Source organism: Panthera tigris, chromosome C1, assembly GCF_018350195.1.
Source record: "Panthera tigris isolate Pti1 chromosome C1, P.tigris_Pti1_mat1.1, whole genome shotgun sequence".
Lineage (NCBI taxonomy): Eukaryota > Metazoa > Chordata > Mammalia > Carnivora > Felidae > Panthera > Panthera tigris.
In genome coordinates, this window is record NC_056667.1 from 193,407,498 (window position 1) to 193,424,502 (window position 17,005).

Genomic DNA, 17,005 nt, shown 5'->3' on the forward strand with positions numbered 1-17,005 from the left:
AGGTTACTCGTTGCCCCAAGGTAGACCCCAAATGGATGAATGCTTAACAGCCACAAATTCCTCCTATTGCTATATATATGCATACCCCTTCGCTGCAGTTACCTCCGAAAGGTAAAGTCTATTTCTCCACCTCTTTAAATCTGGGCCGCCATGTGACTGGCTTTGCTCCACCATCAAATGCAGTGGAGATGAGGTTGTTGAGACCCAGGGCCTAGGCCTCAAAACTTGCAACTTCTCTGCTATCTTGGAATACTGTCCTGAAGTGCCATGTTAGGGAAGCCATCCTTAGCTACTACACAATGAAAGGCCACAAGAAGGAGAGTTGAGTCTTCTCAGGCAACATCCAGCACTACTTATCCTCCAGATAAGTAGGTGAGGCTAGAATCTTCTAGCTGAACAGACCCTCCAACTGAATATAGCCACATGAAAGTAACCCTACGTTTATGGGTAAGGAAAATGAGGCAATGAGTGATTTAGACAATACCACACACTATTAAGAAGAAGAACTAAGATTTCAATCCAAACAATATGTCTTCCAGAACCCATGCATGAGACTACTAAAAAGTGTTACTTCCCCCTAGGGAATAATTTTTTGGCTCTCTAGAATTTGATACCTTCCAGATTTATCTACAATTACATAAAGCATCTTTTCTCAAAGAAATAAGGTCATACATTCTATACATTTCTGAGTCAACCCATAAAACCCAGGAGCACAGAACTGTTGCAGCATGGTGAGAAAATCTTCAACCAACATACTTCCACTATCTAGAGCAGATGCTCCAGCAGGTAGAGCTGAAGTCAGGATGGCACAGAAGAGGACAAGCCAGTCTCCCAGCTAAGTAAGAATACATTCAGGGCCTCAAGACATCTCCTCTTCTTCATTTAAGCAGACACTTCCTATACCATGAAATTAACTTATTTTGTTACCTCAATTCACATTTTTCTTCTTCCTGCCCTTAATGCAGAAGAGTAGACTATATCTCAATTTGCCGAAATTTATCCCTTGCATTACATTTTAATTTGCACATTTGTGCCTTATTGCCCCAACAGGAACTTCAATTTCTGTAAAACCAGGTCTTTATTTTCCTTTAAAATTCTTAAATTATTTGCTTACAAAAATAGCCTGAATGCACATAAAGTGTATAAAGCTAATCATTCCACAATTTAAAAACTAAATGAAAACTTTAAAATGGAAATTTTATTATATACACATTAACGTATATGCCTTACTTGTATTATTAAGCCACCCACCTTGGATCTGAAATCTATAAAAATAACAAAGATGAGAACTATCAATACCAAGAAACACTACTTAGACAAATTTGCCTTGAGAAATATATAAAAGAACACAGAATAACAGAGCTTGTATTAGGAATAGTTCTAAGGGGCAAATATCCAAAATATATTAAAAAACCCACGTAACTCAACACCAAAAAAATAATATGATTTTTAAAATGAACACAGGCACAATATGGATAGATCTAGAGAGTATAATGCTAAGCAAAATAAGCCAGAAAAAGACAAATACCATATAATTTCACCCATATGTGGAATTTAAGAAACAAAACAAAACAAATAAAAGAAAAAAAAGAGACAAACCAAAACAGACTCTTAAACTATAGAGAACAAACAGATGGTTACCAGAGGGGAGCGGGTGGGGTAAGGGTGCAACAGGTGAAAGGGATTAAAAATACACTTATCTTGATGAGCACTAAGTAATATATGGAGCTGCTGAATCACTACATTGTACACCTGAAACTAATATAACAATGTATATTAACTACATTGGAATTAAATTTTTAAAAAATGAACACAGGACCTTGAATAGGCATTTTTCCAAAGAAGACATACGGATGGCCAACAGACACATGAAAAGGCATTTGACATCATTAATTATCAGGGAAATGAAAATCAAAATCAGAATGAGTTATCACCTCATACCAATTAGAATGGCTAATATAAAAAAGACAACACACAACAAGTGTTGGCCAGGATGTGGAGAAAATGGAAACCTCGTGCACCATTGCTGGGAAAGTAAAGTGCTGCAGCTACTATGAAAAACAGTATGGAGGTTTCTCAAAAAATTAAAAATAGAAATACCATACAACCCAGTAATTCCACTTCTTGGTAGTTACCCAAAGAAAACAGAAACACTAATTCAAAAAGATATATGCACTCCTATGTTTGTTGCAGCATTATTTACAATACCCAAGATATGGAAGCAACCTAAGTGTCCATTGATAGGTGAATGGATAAAGATGTGGTATGTATATTTATATACACACTCAGCCAGAAAAATATAATGAATTCTTGCCATTTCAACAACATAGATGGGCCTAAGTGAAATAAGTCAGAGTCACATACCATATGATTTCACATATATGTAGAATCTAAAAAACAAAACAAATGAACAAATGAAACCAAAAATGATGTAAACATACAGAGAACAAACTGATGGTTGCCATTGGGAAAGGGAGTGGGAAGAATAAGTAAAATGGGTGAAGGGAGAAAAATAAATACATAGTAGATAAATAAAATACAGAAATAGTTCTTCCTTATTTCATAAGGGTTATATTTATTCTTTTTAAAAAAAAATTTTATATTCATTTTTGAGAGAGCACAAGCAAGCGAGAGAACAAGTGGGCAGGGCATAGAGAGGGAGACACAGAATCTGAAGCAGGCTCCAGGCTCTGAGCTGTCAGCACAGAGCCCAGTGCGGGACTCAAATTCATGAACCACGAGATCATGACCTGAGCAGAAGTCGGACGTTTAACTGACTGAGCCACCCAGGTGCCCCTAATATTTATTCTTAATTATAAATTTTACCTCAATTTGCAGATATGTTAGGCCTACAACATAAAGCTGTTACCATAAATATATATGAAATGGTTCTTAGTTTGCATGTTAAAATTTATGAAAAATGAAAAAAATTCTCCTGTTCATAACAGTTTCCCATCCAGCACATGCCATAGCCCTATGTGACTATTTTATATTTAATTTACTACTTGTGTAGGACTTCTCATAATGAAAATAGCATTCTTTAGATTGACAAGATCATTGTTAAATAGTTTACCAGAGATTAGCAGGGTCACCTAGAGACAACACAGGTTAGTTATATTTGCAAAAAGGCAAGGAGAAAAAAAGAAAAAAAAAATACTAAGTTAGAAAACTTAAAGAATACTATGGGTAAGCAGGACCCTTACATGAGAGCACTAGACACCAAGGGGATGGGAGACACCATAGAGGAAAAGGGATGACAGAAGACAGGTGGGGTCCCACAAATAAAGTTTCATGTATTTAAAAATTTTGCCTAGGTAATATATTGATATTTACAGTACAGTGATCTATACTTTGTACCCAAGGAGCTGTAAGTATTAATGGGGAAGAAATAATCACCAAATATGGAAAGTGGTTGGGAGCATAACCAAATAAACTTTGGGCTTTTCAACCACCTCCTTTCCCTATTCCCAGGCAAACCATCTATACTTTTATCAGTTTCATATAAAATAACCTCTAATCTAACCAACTGAATAAATTTATCAGTTTATTCTTGCTCACTTATTTTTACTAAAATCTTAAAATAAAATAAAATCACTACTCTAACTTAAAATAGAATTCTTGTTATGATTAGCACCCTATATATACTATTTATGCCCAATTACCCACAACCTGTTTCTATAGAAAACTGTACCCAGAATTGTAACCTTGGATGACAGAAACCTCTGTCCTTTTATCCTAGTGGGACAGAGAACTCCCTGACAGGAGTTCATCAGGGTGGTTCCTGTTAACCAAAGGCTGAGACACTAACAAGGTAGGGCCTAAGGTTGCATGGTGATTGATACTCTTATAAAGAAGAGGCTGAAGAAGCATATTATGGCCAAATAGTGTTTTTCTTTAATTCTTAATTAAAAGTGAAATTGTACTTTAAAGCAAGCTTGTGGCTACATTTACATTTTAAGACTTATACTAGAGTATTATTCTGGAAAACATATTCATATCTATGCCTGTCAATGCGTTTTCCCGAATCTGAAGATATTTCTATACTTCAGATAGATCAAGCAATATTATACCAAGCATAAAAAGGCATAGATTCTCTAAGGATAGTTTCTTAGTAATGAATAAAGATTAGACAGAAAAATATGTGATTCAGCTAGAAGAAGAAGGCCAAAAAAAATAAAATAGCTTTAGAAACTACATGGATTTTTAACAATTGTTGCTATGGGCTGAGATTTCACAGGAAGGAGTTTTACTGAAGTTCATAAAAGAAATAGTGTTAAGATTCAGTCTTAACATTTAAAAGAAAATTACAAAATTGTATTCCCATTTATTTTAATTAAAAAGTTGTTTTAATGTTTATTTATTTTTGAGAGTGAGAGAGAGAGAGAAAGAGAGTGAGCATGAGTGGAGGAGGGGCAGAGAGAGACAGGTCAAACCAAGAGAGAGGGAGGGAAGGAGGGAGGCAGACACAATCTGAAGCAGGTTCCAGGCTCTGACCTGTCAGCATAGAGCCAGATGTGGTGCTTGAACCCATGAACCTTGAGATTATGACCTGAGCCAAAGTCGGACGCTTAACCAACTGAGCCACTGAGGTGCCCCTCCTCTTATTTTTTTAAATGTTTATTTTTTTATTTTGAGAGAGAAAGCAAGAGAGCATAAGCAGGGAAGGGGCAAAGAGAGAGGGAGAGAGATAATCCCAAGCAGGCTCCGTGCTGCCAACACAGAGCCCGATGAGATCATGACCTGAGCCAAAACCAAGAATCAGATGCTTAACCAACTGAGCCACCCAGGTGCTCCTTACTTCCATTTATTTAAATAGTGCTAAATATGTGTATTTTTGCATTCTAGGTGCACTTCAGTTTCCCAATATAAAATGGGGTACATTAAATAAGAAATAAATGTAAAGCATTTATAAGTTAAAACAATGCCTTGCATATAATTCCTTAATAAATATTAGCTATGATTATTTGACATTCTCATTAGAGACGGGTATTGAAAAAATGGCAAAATCACAAAAAAATATATACTAATTTATGCTTTTTATTAATTTTGCCCAGCAAAGGAATCATAACCTCTGCAAACAAGGATTCTAAATAATCATTTCAATTCTTACACCTTTATTTCTTTCATCTTTATTGTTCTGGCAGAAAAAGTAGTGTAACCGTTGCCTGTAGAAATGTGGAGGATAAAGAGGGTACATGATGAACTCATAGATCTGGCTAAGGAGGTTTCTAGGCAGAATTTTCGAAGTACCAATTGGTTTCATTTAGTTGCCTATGATAAATTATGGATGTAATAGGGCGAGCTCAAAAAGGAGCTGTTAAGTTTTCAAACAGTTTAGAGGAAATACAGAACCAAGACTTGCTGGTTCAAACAGTTAAGATTGTTGCTGGTTTCTGGCCACTCCAGAGAGCAAAAGGTTCACACGCCACAAAGAAAATGATACCAATTCAAAGACCAAACCCAGGAAACTTTGCCAGTAAAACTGGCCTCAGTATCAAGATCTCACAGGTGAGACTGCAAGACTCTTTGTTAAGACCTTACAAAGGTTTGAGGCATGCCGATAAATCCTAAGATGAATCTTAGATAAGAAGGTTTCTAAGATTTTTTTTTTCTTGTAAGATTTTTAAGTAATCTCTATACCCAACACGGGGCTTGAATTTATAGCTCCAAGATCAAGAGTCTCATGCTCTATGGACTGAGCCAGTCAGGTGCCCCAAAGGTTTCTAAGAATCTTAAAGGTGTTTCTCAATGATCTTCTCAGCTAGCCGAAAGTGCTTCTAAGGATCCTAAGGGTATTGTCCCCCTGCACCACACAAAGTCCAAAATGAGAAGGACCTTTCTTGAAAAGATTTATAGATATGACTTTTGTTCAGCAGAGTTTATTTTCATGCGATACATAAGGAGTCTACAAAGTTTCAAGGACTTGAACTCGGATTAAGAAATAGTTCAAAATTAAAAGGACTTTGGGCCTTCAGCTTTTTTCAGTCAGTGACATGCTGAGAAAACACACACGCAAAAAAGTGTTTAAAAATTGTAATATTTGTTTATTTTTCAGAGACAGAGGCAGTGTGCAAGTGGGGGAGGGGCAGAGAGAGGGAGACACAGAATCTGAAGCAGGCTCCAGGCTCTGAGCTGTCAGCACAGACCTGACACAGGGCTCAAACTCATGAACCATAAGATCATGACCTGAGCCAAAGTTGGATGCTTAACCAACTGAGCCACCCAGGAGCCCCCAAAAGGGGATTTTTTGTATGGAAAAGAAAAAATGACAGAGAATGTAGTCAAGAGCCCAGAGGGCAGACATAGCAGCCACAAGGAACCACTTCCAGAGAAACAGACCCACATCAACAAACCTGTAACATGTGCCTAATTCTGTATTTCAGAACTGCTCTATTCCTCCCATTCCCCATCTGAGCAGAGTGTCTATTCTGATTATCACCTGTCTCACTATTGTATGTTGGGTATGTGTAAAGCAAGTAATAATATTAGTTCACAAGTTAATAGTCTTTTAATCCAGAGGAGCCATACTTGAGCTATACCCAAAGAACCACACACGATGGACCTACACCTAAAAAGTCTCATTTCAGGGATGCCTGGTGGGCTCAGTCGATAGAGCATGTGACTCTTGATCTCCAGGTCATGAGTGTGAGCCCCACATTAGGAGTAGAGTTTACCTAGGAAAATAAAATAGAAAAACAAAAAAAAAAAACCTCTCAATTCAGGTACCTGACCATCATTTAATGTGATAAAATTCAGGACTTTTAAGCCTGAGCTTAATGAGGTAACAAGATGAGACACAGGGATCTTCAGGAAAAAGATTACGTGATTTTTACATATTGAGAGGTCAATAAATAGGAAACAGAAATGAACTATAGTAGTTAGCCTCCACTGATGGCTTCCAATGAACCATGTCTCCCTCCTGGTATTCTAGCCCTTGAATAGTCCCTCCCATATTAAATCTCACACTGATTTGCTTTACCCGAGAAATTGAACAAAAAAGCTCTATCCTAGTTCTAGGCCTAACTCTTAAGAAGAGCTGGCAGCTTTCATATTTGCATTTTGGAGAGGCTGAGCCACCATGTAAAACTACTCTGCTAAAGAAACCATGTGAAAGTCCACATGGAAAGGCCTGAGACTACATAAAAAAGAAAAAGAAGCCCAGATCACCAGTCCATTCCAGCCTCCAAATGATTCCGATTCATCACCATCTTATTACAACTGTATGAGAGACCTTAGACAAGACTGAAAGAACCATTCAGGCAATTCACAGAATTATGAAAAATAATTGTTTTAAATCACTAAATTTTAGAATAGTTTATTATGTAACAGTAGATCATAAAAATAAAAAAGGATGGGGTAACTCTGAAGGTGTAGCAGCAGACCCAGGCCCACTTCTATGATGAAGAACATACCTAACATAACATTTTACATATGTATATACCTGGTAACCACATCACCACTTCGATCAAGATATGAAGCAGTTCCAACCACCCAAAAACCTTGGTTACATCCTTTGCTGATCAACTCCCATCCTCCGTATAAAAGTCACCACAATTCTAATTTATATTACCACTAGTTAAGTTTTGTCTGTATTTATCAGAGACTATGTACTCTTTCCTTTCACTCAACATAATGTCTGGGAGATACATATTTTTGTATCAGTAGTCCATCTTTTTTATTGCTATATGTATATACACCACAATTCTCCTGCTGATGGGACATTGAGACTGCTTTCTGTTCGGGGCTTTAATGAGTAAAGCTGTTATGGTCACTCTTAACACAAGTATTTTTGTGTACATAAGTATTCATTTCTCTGAGGAAAGTTCCTAAAAGTGGATTTGCTATTAGAAGGGTAGGCGTATGTAGTGGTATCTTGTTGTAATTTTAATTGCATTTCCTTGATGAGTAATGATTTTAAAAACATTTTCATATGTGTATTGGCCATTTGGATATCTTCTTTTATGAAAGATCTGTTCATAACTTATGCCTTTCTTTTTTACTTAAAAGAAGTTCTTGTGGTAAAATACACATAAAATTTATGATTTTGACCATTTTAAAGTGTACAACTCTGGGACACCTGGGTGGCTCAATTGGTTGAGCATTGGACTCTTGGTTTCAGCTCAGGTCATGATCTCGCAGTTTGTGGGTTCGAGCCCCACAAGTGCAGAGCCTGCTTGGGAGTCTCCCTCTCTCTTTCTGCCCCTCTACTGCTCATATGCTCTTGCTCTTTCTCAAAATAAACAAACATTTTCAAAAAGTGTGCAACTGTTTATGCCTATTTTTAATTGGACTGTTGGTCTTTTTCTTGTTTTATTAGTTTAAAATGCATATATATATATATATATATATATACACACACACATATATATATGTGTGTGTATATATATATATATATATTCAAGATAAAAAATCTTTTTCTTCAGTGTATACTTTGACTTTCTTAATGCTACCTTTTATATAAATAAGTTAATAATTTTAACAGAGTCTAAATTAATTTTTTCTTTTATTGTTGTTTGTGTCCTGATTAAGAAAGACAGGAAGGTATTTTCCTATGTTTTCTTCTAGCTTTAATGTTTTCCTCTCACCTTCAGGTCTATGATTCACCTTTTTTTTTTTTTTTTTCTTTTTCTTTTTTTTTTTTTTTAGGGTAGTACATATTTGTAGCTGAGTAGGTAGCTCTCTTGCCTATTTCCTGCCTATAAAATTTTCGGGATCCAATAACTTTCTTTCATCCAGTCTGTGCCCTTTTTAGTCTAAGCTGATACTGTTTTTGCTAATATAAAATTCTCAAAAACCTTGTTATGTCAAGATGATCCATGTCATTAGACAAGAGGGTGCCTTCCAGGTCTTTTATGGATAGCCTCATCTTTATTCTTTGACTTCTGCTAAGATGGTTGACTGGATCTGTGAGTAGGTCCTATGCCTAATCTCTTCAGGAAAAGTCTGTCCAGCCACACCCCCTGAATTCTCTCCAAGACAGAGTACATGGTTTTTGTTTGGTTTTGGCAACAGAATGAAAACTTTCCAAATTATCAATTTCTGCTTCCTTTTTGGTTAACAACTGCTTCCTCAACTTATCCATTTCTTCTAATATTTTACTATAAATAGCAAGAAGAAACTACACTGTAAATTCCATACTTTGATAATTTTGTAAGCTAAATACCTAAGAGTTCAATGCTTATAGGTTCTATTTTCCATTCAACAGAGTATTTTCAGCCAAGTTTTCCACCACTTTATAACAAAGATCATCTTTCTTCTAGTTTCTAATCTTTCTAAAATCTTATCAGAAGTACCTTTGTCTTCCATCCTCTTCACTTATTTCTGAACTCTCATCAGAATCTAGGCTCACCTCAAAATTCTTCCAGCCTCTACTCATTACATAATTCCAAAATTGCTTCAACAATTTTATGTACTTGTTAGTGCGGCATCCTACTCCCTGGTACCAAACTCTGTATTAGTTTCCTAGGGATGTCATAATAAATGGCCACAAATTGGGTGACTCAAAACCACAAAAGTTTATTTTCTGACAGTTTTGGAGGCCAAATGTCCAAAACAGGTATTGGCAGGGCTGAGTTTCCTTTGAAGGCTCTGTGGGAGAATTGTTCCTTGCCTCTTTCAGCTTCCGGTGGCTCCTGGTGTTCCTTGGGTTGTGGTAATATAATTCCAATCTCTGCTTCCGTCTTTACATAGCCTTCTCTGTGCTTCAAATCTCTCCTTATTTTATGAAAACACTAGTCATAGGCCTATCCTAAATCCCAAATTATGTTATCTCAAGATCTTTAACTTAATTACATCTATAATGACCCTGTTTCCAAATAAGTTACTGTATTAGTTTGCTAAGTCTGCAATAACAAGGTACCACAACCATGTGGTTGAAACAACAGACTTACTGTTTCCTATTTCTGGTGGCTAGAAGTCAGATCAAGCTGTCAATAAAATCGGTTTCTTTTGGAAAGAAGGAAGAATCTTTCCATGCCTCTCCCCTAGCTTCTTTTTTTGCTTCCAATCTTTGGTGTTCCTTGGTTAATTGAAGAATAACTCTGATCTCAGTCTTCATCTTCACATGATGATCACCCTGTGTACATGCATCCATTTCTGAATTTTCCTTTTTAAAAAAAATTTTTTTATTGTTTATTTATTTTTGAGAGAGACAGAGTGAAAAGTGGGGGAAGGGCAGAGAGAGAGGGAGACACAGATCCAAAGCAGGCTCTAGTCTCCTAGCTGTCAGTAGACAGCCTGACGCGGGGCTCAAACTACAAACCATGAGATCATGACCTGGGCGGAAGTCGGACGCTTAACCAACTCAGCCACCCTGGTGTCCCTGAATTTTCCTTTTTATAAAGACATCAGTCATATGGGATTAGGGCTCATCCCAATAACCTCATCTTAACTAATTATATCTACAACAACCCTTTTTCCAAATAGGCTCAAATTCTGAAATACTAGGGGTTAGCACTTCAACATATAAATTCTGATGGACACAAATCAATCCATAACATTCATAGATACCAAGAGTTAGGGCATGGACAGGTTTTTTTGTGGGGAGACACAATTATGCCCACTAGTTGTTTTTTTTTTTTTTCTTTCAACACTTTGAATATTTCATTCTACTCTCTGCTTACATGGTTTCTGATGAGAAGTCAGCTGCAATTCTTATACTTGTTCTTCTATAGGTAAGAGTTTTTGTTTTTATTTTTGTTTTTCCTCTGCCTTTCCTCAAGATTTTCTGCCTTTGGTCTTCTGCAGTTTGAATATGTTATACCTAAGTATTTTATTTTTTGTTACTTCTGTTGTTTTTTAGGTATTTATCCTGCTTGATGTTCTCCTGCTTGAGTTTTCTGGATATATGGTTTGGTGCTGGTCATTAACTTTATAAAATTCTCATGTACTATTACTTCAAATATTTTTTTGCTCCATTCTTTTTCTCTTCCTTGTTCCAACTACATATCCTGATAGACCTTCTGAAATTACCCCAAGGTTCTTGAATGTGCTATTCTGTTTTTTCATTCATTTTTCTCTTTGCATTTCAGTTTGCAAAGCTTCAGTTTGACTTACCCAAGCTTGCTGATTCTTTCCTCAGCCATGTCCAGTCTATAGATGAGGCCATAAAATGAATGCTTCATTTAGGTTACAGTGTTTTTGATTTCTAGCATTTACTTTTGATTCTTAAAAGTTTACATTTCTCTGCTTACATTACCCATATAGTCTTACCTGTTTTCTACTTAAATCTATTAAAGACTTTAACATATTAATCATACTTATTTAAGAGAATTTCAGTATCTTTGTCATATTTGAGCCTGGTTCTTTTTTTTTTAATATTAAAAAATTTTTTTGATGTTTATTTTTGAGAGAGAGAGAAGCATGAGTGGGGGAGAGAGAGAGGAACACACAGAATGTGAAGCAGGCTCCAGGCTCCAAGCTGTCAGCACACAGCCTGATGCAGGGCTTGAACTCACAAACTGTGAGATCATGACCTGAGCCCAAGTCGGATGCTTAACTGACTGAGCCATCTTGGCACCCCTGTGAGCCTGGTTCTGATGGTTTCCTTGTCTTGTCAGAGTGTGTTTTTCCTAGCATGCCTTGTAATTTTTGTTGAAAGCTGGATATGATGTATCAGGTAATAGGACTGGAGGTAAACAGAATGTGTGTTTTGTTTTTTGTTTTTTGTTTTTTTTTTTCCAGTAATCTATACCCAACATAGGGCTTGAACTCACAACCTGGAGATCAACAGCTGCATGCCCCTCCATCTGAGCCAGCCAGGTGCTCTGATGTAAAGAGAATTTTACTGTGAAGCATTACGTTCATCTGGCTAAGCGTGGGCGGTGTTTAATGGCTAATATAGTTGTAGGTGCCAGAGGCCTCAAAATTCCTCTAGTGTCTTTGTCTCCCCGTTAATTTTTGACTTCTTAAGCACTCCTCCTCAGAGAAAGTCTATGCTTTGCAGCTGTACCCTACTGTTATAGTACCAGAAACTTGTTGGTATGGTGGTAAAGTGTGAGGAAAAGGAAGCATACAAGGGGTGCCTGGCTGGCTCAGTCAGTAGAGCCTGTGACTCTTGATCAGGGTCATGAGTTCATGCCCCATGTTGGGCATGGAGCCTACTTTAAAAAAAAAGGGGGGGTGGTGCTTGGGTCACTCAGTCAGTTAAGCACCCAACTTTGGCTCAGGTCATGATCTCACGGTTTGTGGGTTCCAACCCCGCGTTGGACTCTGTGATGACAGCCTGCTTTGGATTCTGTGTCTCCCTCTCTCTCTGCCCCTCCCCTGCTCATGCTCTGTCCCTCTCAGTCTCAAATATAAATAAAACATTAAAAAAATTTTTTTAAAGAAAAAAGAACAAAAGGAAGCCTACCTACCACAGTAGCATAATGTACTATATTCTTACAATTAAATCGTCTTTTAGTGGGTCTACTTAAACAAGTGTTTCTTATTTTCTACACTCATTGCCTCTATAGGGGGGCAGCAGTGGGAAAATGCTTTTCTCCCAGGTAAAGTAAGACTTTACTGAAGTCTTTCCACTGGAAGAAAAAGCTGTGTTACAGGCAATGCTCTGAACTCATTTCATAAAAGTTATCTCTTCCCTTTCCATACTTAAGCCACTAAGGATTCTTCTTAGCTCTTCATTATGAGAACCTTGTGGGGTCGTAGAAGTAAAGCCCATGAAAGTGTTGCGGGGGGACTTTTAAGACAGGAGTACCTAGGAGTTTTTTAATCTCAAGGTAATCCACACTCAGCCTCAAATAATTCATCCAAGTTACCATGTAAGTGTTCCTAACAGTTTAGTTAATGGTTACTGTGGCTTCTGCTCTAGGAGAGCACATCTTGGCTGTAGCTCTCTGAAGTTGCTTTTCTTTCCGTATTTCAGGGTGGCAATTTGTCCTATAGCCTTAATTCTTTGATGGGACCATGGAAAAGCAGTGATTTTCAGTTTGTTCACCTTTCTCTTACTGTAAGGGTAGCAGTGATGACTTCCAGGGTCCTTATGTGCTGGAGCTGAAACCAGAAGTCTTCCTAATGTCTTTACTAGTATGATTTTTTTCTCTGCAATTTATACATGTAGTTGTTGCAATGAAAGTGAGGATCAGCCAATTACTATATGCTACGTAGTAGCAGAGGACTCCTACTTCTCCATTGTCTTTATATAAGCTTTTTATAGCCAGTACTCTGCTAGAGAGTTAAGTGCTATAAAAAGTAATTTAAATAATTATTTTCTCAACTCTGCCAAGGATGCTACATGGCTAGTACCATTCTACATGCACAGGAGTTAATTTATTACATAAAATGGATGCCTTAGCCACTTTATCCCTTAATATTTCAATGTGCATTTAAAATAAGGATATTTTCTTACATAATGGCAAAACAGTTACCACATTTAATACTGATACAGTGATACAATATTTTTATATAATCTACCATAGTACAACTGTACAGTTTTCTTAATACCCAAGAATCCCCCCTCTCTCCCCCCTCCCAAGATAATTCTAATCTGGATCAAATATTTCTTTAACTGTCATATATCGTTTTAAACTCTTTTAATCTAAAATATTCCCTTAGTCTTTCTTGCCTTTCACAACATTGACTTTTTTAAAAAGAATACAGGCTAGCTGGGGCACCTGGGTGGCTTAATCAGCTAAGCGTCTGGCTCTTGACCTCGGCTCAGGTTGCGATCTCACGGTTCATGAGTTCAAGCTCTGCATTGGGAGCCACACTGACAGTGTGGAGCCTGCTTGGGATTCTCTCTCTCCCTCTCTCTCTTCCCCTCCCTGCTTGTGCTCTCTTTCTCTCTCAAAATAAAAAAATAAACTTAAAAAAAATTGTTAAAAAAAAAAAAGAATACAGGCCAGTTTTCACAATTTCTTAACAACATGTTGCTGATTTTGGCTTTGTCTAATATTTCCTTATAATTATATTCAGGCCATGCATCCCTGGCCAAAATACTCCATAGCGATACTGTATCCTTTTCATAGGCTATGTTAGTTTTGACCACCTATTGATGACTCTTGCCCAGTCTTTACTATGAATACTGCAATAATTCTCTACTTGGGCTCACTCCACATTTATTAATCAGCAACCTACTATACAGAAAAGTCCTTCCTTTCTCCTTTTTATCTATCGATCTAACAGTAGTGTGGACTCATGGTTTCCTATTTCTTCAATGGTTCACTACTGTCCTTAGTTATTTTGATGCTCAAATAGCCCTAAATTTGGCCAGCAGCACAGCCTCTTCAAACTAGCTTCTGGGTTCTTTTGACATGCCCATCATTTTTTTTTTTTTTTTTTTTTTTTTTTTTTGTAATATTTCCTTGCCTTCTGGTAACTTTGAGATGTTCCAGGCTCATCTTACACCTTCTGTTCCCCGTGTCTGGAGACTGACCATTTCTCCAAAGATCCCTGTTTCCTCTCAGTAGGGAATAGTATTAGAAAACAAGAATGAGGGCCATATGTTACTCACTGCTGTCAGGGTAAGTACAAGTCTAGACCAGTCATATCCAATTTGGTAGCCAGTATCCATATGTGGCTATTTAAATCAAAATAGATAAAATTAAAAGTTCAGTCCCTCAGTTGCACTAGCCACATTTCATGTGCTAAATGTATTTAGTTACTACCATATTGGACAGAACAAGTATTCATAGAACATTTCCATCATTTCAAGAAAATTCTATTGGACATTACATACTAAGACCCCTTCACAAAGCAAATTGAGGACACAAACACATACACACACTCATTCTCATTCTTCATTACCTTTTAAATAACCTCTTATATCCATTACATTAATTCTTTCACACATTAAACAATTATTTAGGGGCACCTGGGTGGCTCTGCAGGTTAAACGTCTGACTCTTAATTTCGGCTCAGGTCATGATCTCATGGTCGTGAGATCAAGCCCTGTGTTGGGTTCTGTGCTGACAGCACAAAGACTGTCTGGGATTCTCTCGCTCCTACTCCCTCTGCCCCTCCCCTGCTCTTGCTCATGTGCCCTTTTTCTCTCGTGCACGCACTTGCTCTCTCTCAAAAAAAAATTAAGCAATTATATATTGAGCATATGTTACAGGGACAGTTATTATTCAAAGCTCTGTAGGGTCAGAAATATATACTCTCTATTCTCTAAGAACGTGTAATGAGAAGACAGAAAAATAAATGATTATTAAAAATGGACTATTTTCATAACATAAGGTATTTATTGTATTAATATCCCACTACAGGGATGTCAAGGAAGCCTTCCGGAGAGAAAGGACATTTATTAAGTTTAGAAAGGCAAATAACTATTTTCCTGGCAATTTGGAGGATAAATTAGGGGTGGGGGCATTTTCTATTTTCCATCATTTTCTCATCTCTGTTTCTATTAAAATTCTTTCTCTACCTCTCCTATGACTTTTCAAAATTCTGTTTATCTTTCAAAACCCATATTTTATGATGCATTTCTGAATACTTCTAACCAGATAAGCCCCTTCCCTCAATCCCCAAATATAGTGTCTTTACTGATTTCAAAAGCACAAAAGATTTGGTCTATTTTTGGCATTATCGATACACTGGGTAAGAACATGGGCTTTGGAATCAGACTTAGTGCTTACTAGGTGTGTGACCTTGGGTAAATTACTTAATCTTTCTGCACTTCAACTTTTGTATCTAAAGAGGGGATTAACAATACTGCATGGTTATATTTTGAGATAATAATAAATAATAATGTATTGAAAATACTTGGCATTGTGAATGGAATATGATAAAGTATATGGTCTACCAGTAACAATAATGTGACACTTATTTCTTCATTTGTTTGCTGTACAAAGGCCCACGTTTACAATGTCAGGGTATATGAAGTATTCCAGCAACATCTAGCAAATCTCCAAAATTACTCAAGCAAATTCCTTCCAGTCAGAATATTTTGGCATAGTCATATGCTCAATATTTTAGACAATTCTACTTATAATTCTGAAATTACAAAATCAATTTCAAAAATATTATTGTTTACAGCATCTTTAAAAATAAAAATAAAATGTGATTTTGTATATAAAAACTTTAAATAAAAAATATTTTCCTATTTGGTTGATTACGCAGAATTTCTTAAAAGTCTGAAACAAACCTAAGTTTTAAAAAATATTTTCAAGTTGGGAAATAGTAATAAAATCTAAACTACTTAAATGGTAAAAATCAACCTATTAATAAAAACTAATTTGTCAGAATGCACATTTCTATTTAAAATTGGAGCCTATAAAACCAAATTTAAAATTGGTTTCTAATGAAACAAGCATCTTGATTTTTATACAAATATATTTAAAATAGTTAAATATATTTAATAGTTAATATAGTAATAATCAGAAACAATATTAAATGATAGTATCATTTCTTTCCTTTGACATAGTATTTAAAAATGTAATAGAAAAAAAGCAGGTCATATAACAAAAACTAGAGGTAACTCATCTTCCCTTTACCACAGTTTGTTCAGATATGCACTGAAAGATGCATACTTAACATTTTGTGAACAAGTGAAAAATATGATTTTTAAAATGAATGGCTTTAATGAAGTACATTTTAATTATAAAAAGTATAAGCACGGATACATAAACTTGCATTGCTTATATTCCAGAAAAAGAAAAAGGCGTGCTCAAAAGAATTAACAAATACCAAACCTAAAAAGGAGAGCAATGCCATTTCCTACAAAATAACTGACAGCTATATAGATTTTCTTTACTTTTTTCTTTACTAAGCAAAGGACAAATACGTAGTACACTTGTGTTTTCTTTATTACCCTTACCAGTAAAATTTTTAAATAACCATGATATGTAATATTCCTTCAAATTGGTTTAAACATAACAGTGCATTTAAAAAAATGGAGATGTGAGAAGTTTCAGGATACACTGCTATGTTAAAAAATTACTAATTCCACTTAGATATTATCAATACCTACATGATTTATAAACTATATATTTAAAGCTTTCTAGATGTAATTATTCTAAATAACCAGGTACAATCCATACCCTCTTGTATGTGAAATATACTGATG

At 36.1% G+C, this 17,005-nt stretch overlaps 1 protein-coding gene across 9 annotated transcripts in view; it reads right to left on the reverse strand.

Annotated features, from left to right (window-relative positions):
- Window positions 1-17,005, reverse strand: part of KANSL1L (KAT8 regulatory NSL complex subunit 1 like) — a 141,061-nt gene that overhangs the window by 52,209 nt on the left and 71,847 nt on the right. For 6 of the 9 annotated variants that reach the window (XM_042995240.1, XM_042995239.1, XM_042995236.1 and 3 more), the window contains exon 7: window positions 14,453-14,518. The exons of the other annotated variants lie outside the window; for them this stretch is intronic. In XM_042995240.1, the coding sequence (XP_042851174.1) occupies window positions 14,453-14,518 (66 nt within the window). The remainder of the gene's footprint in view (window positions 1-14,452; window positions 14,519-17,005) is intronic. 9 annotated transcript variants of the gene reach the window in all.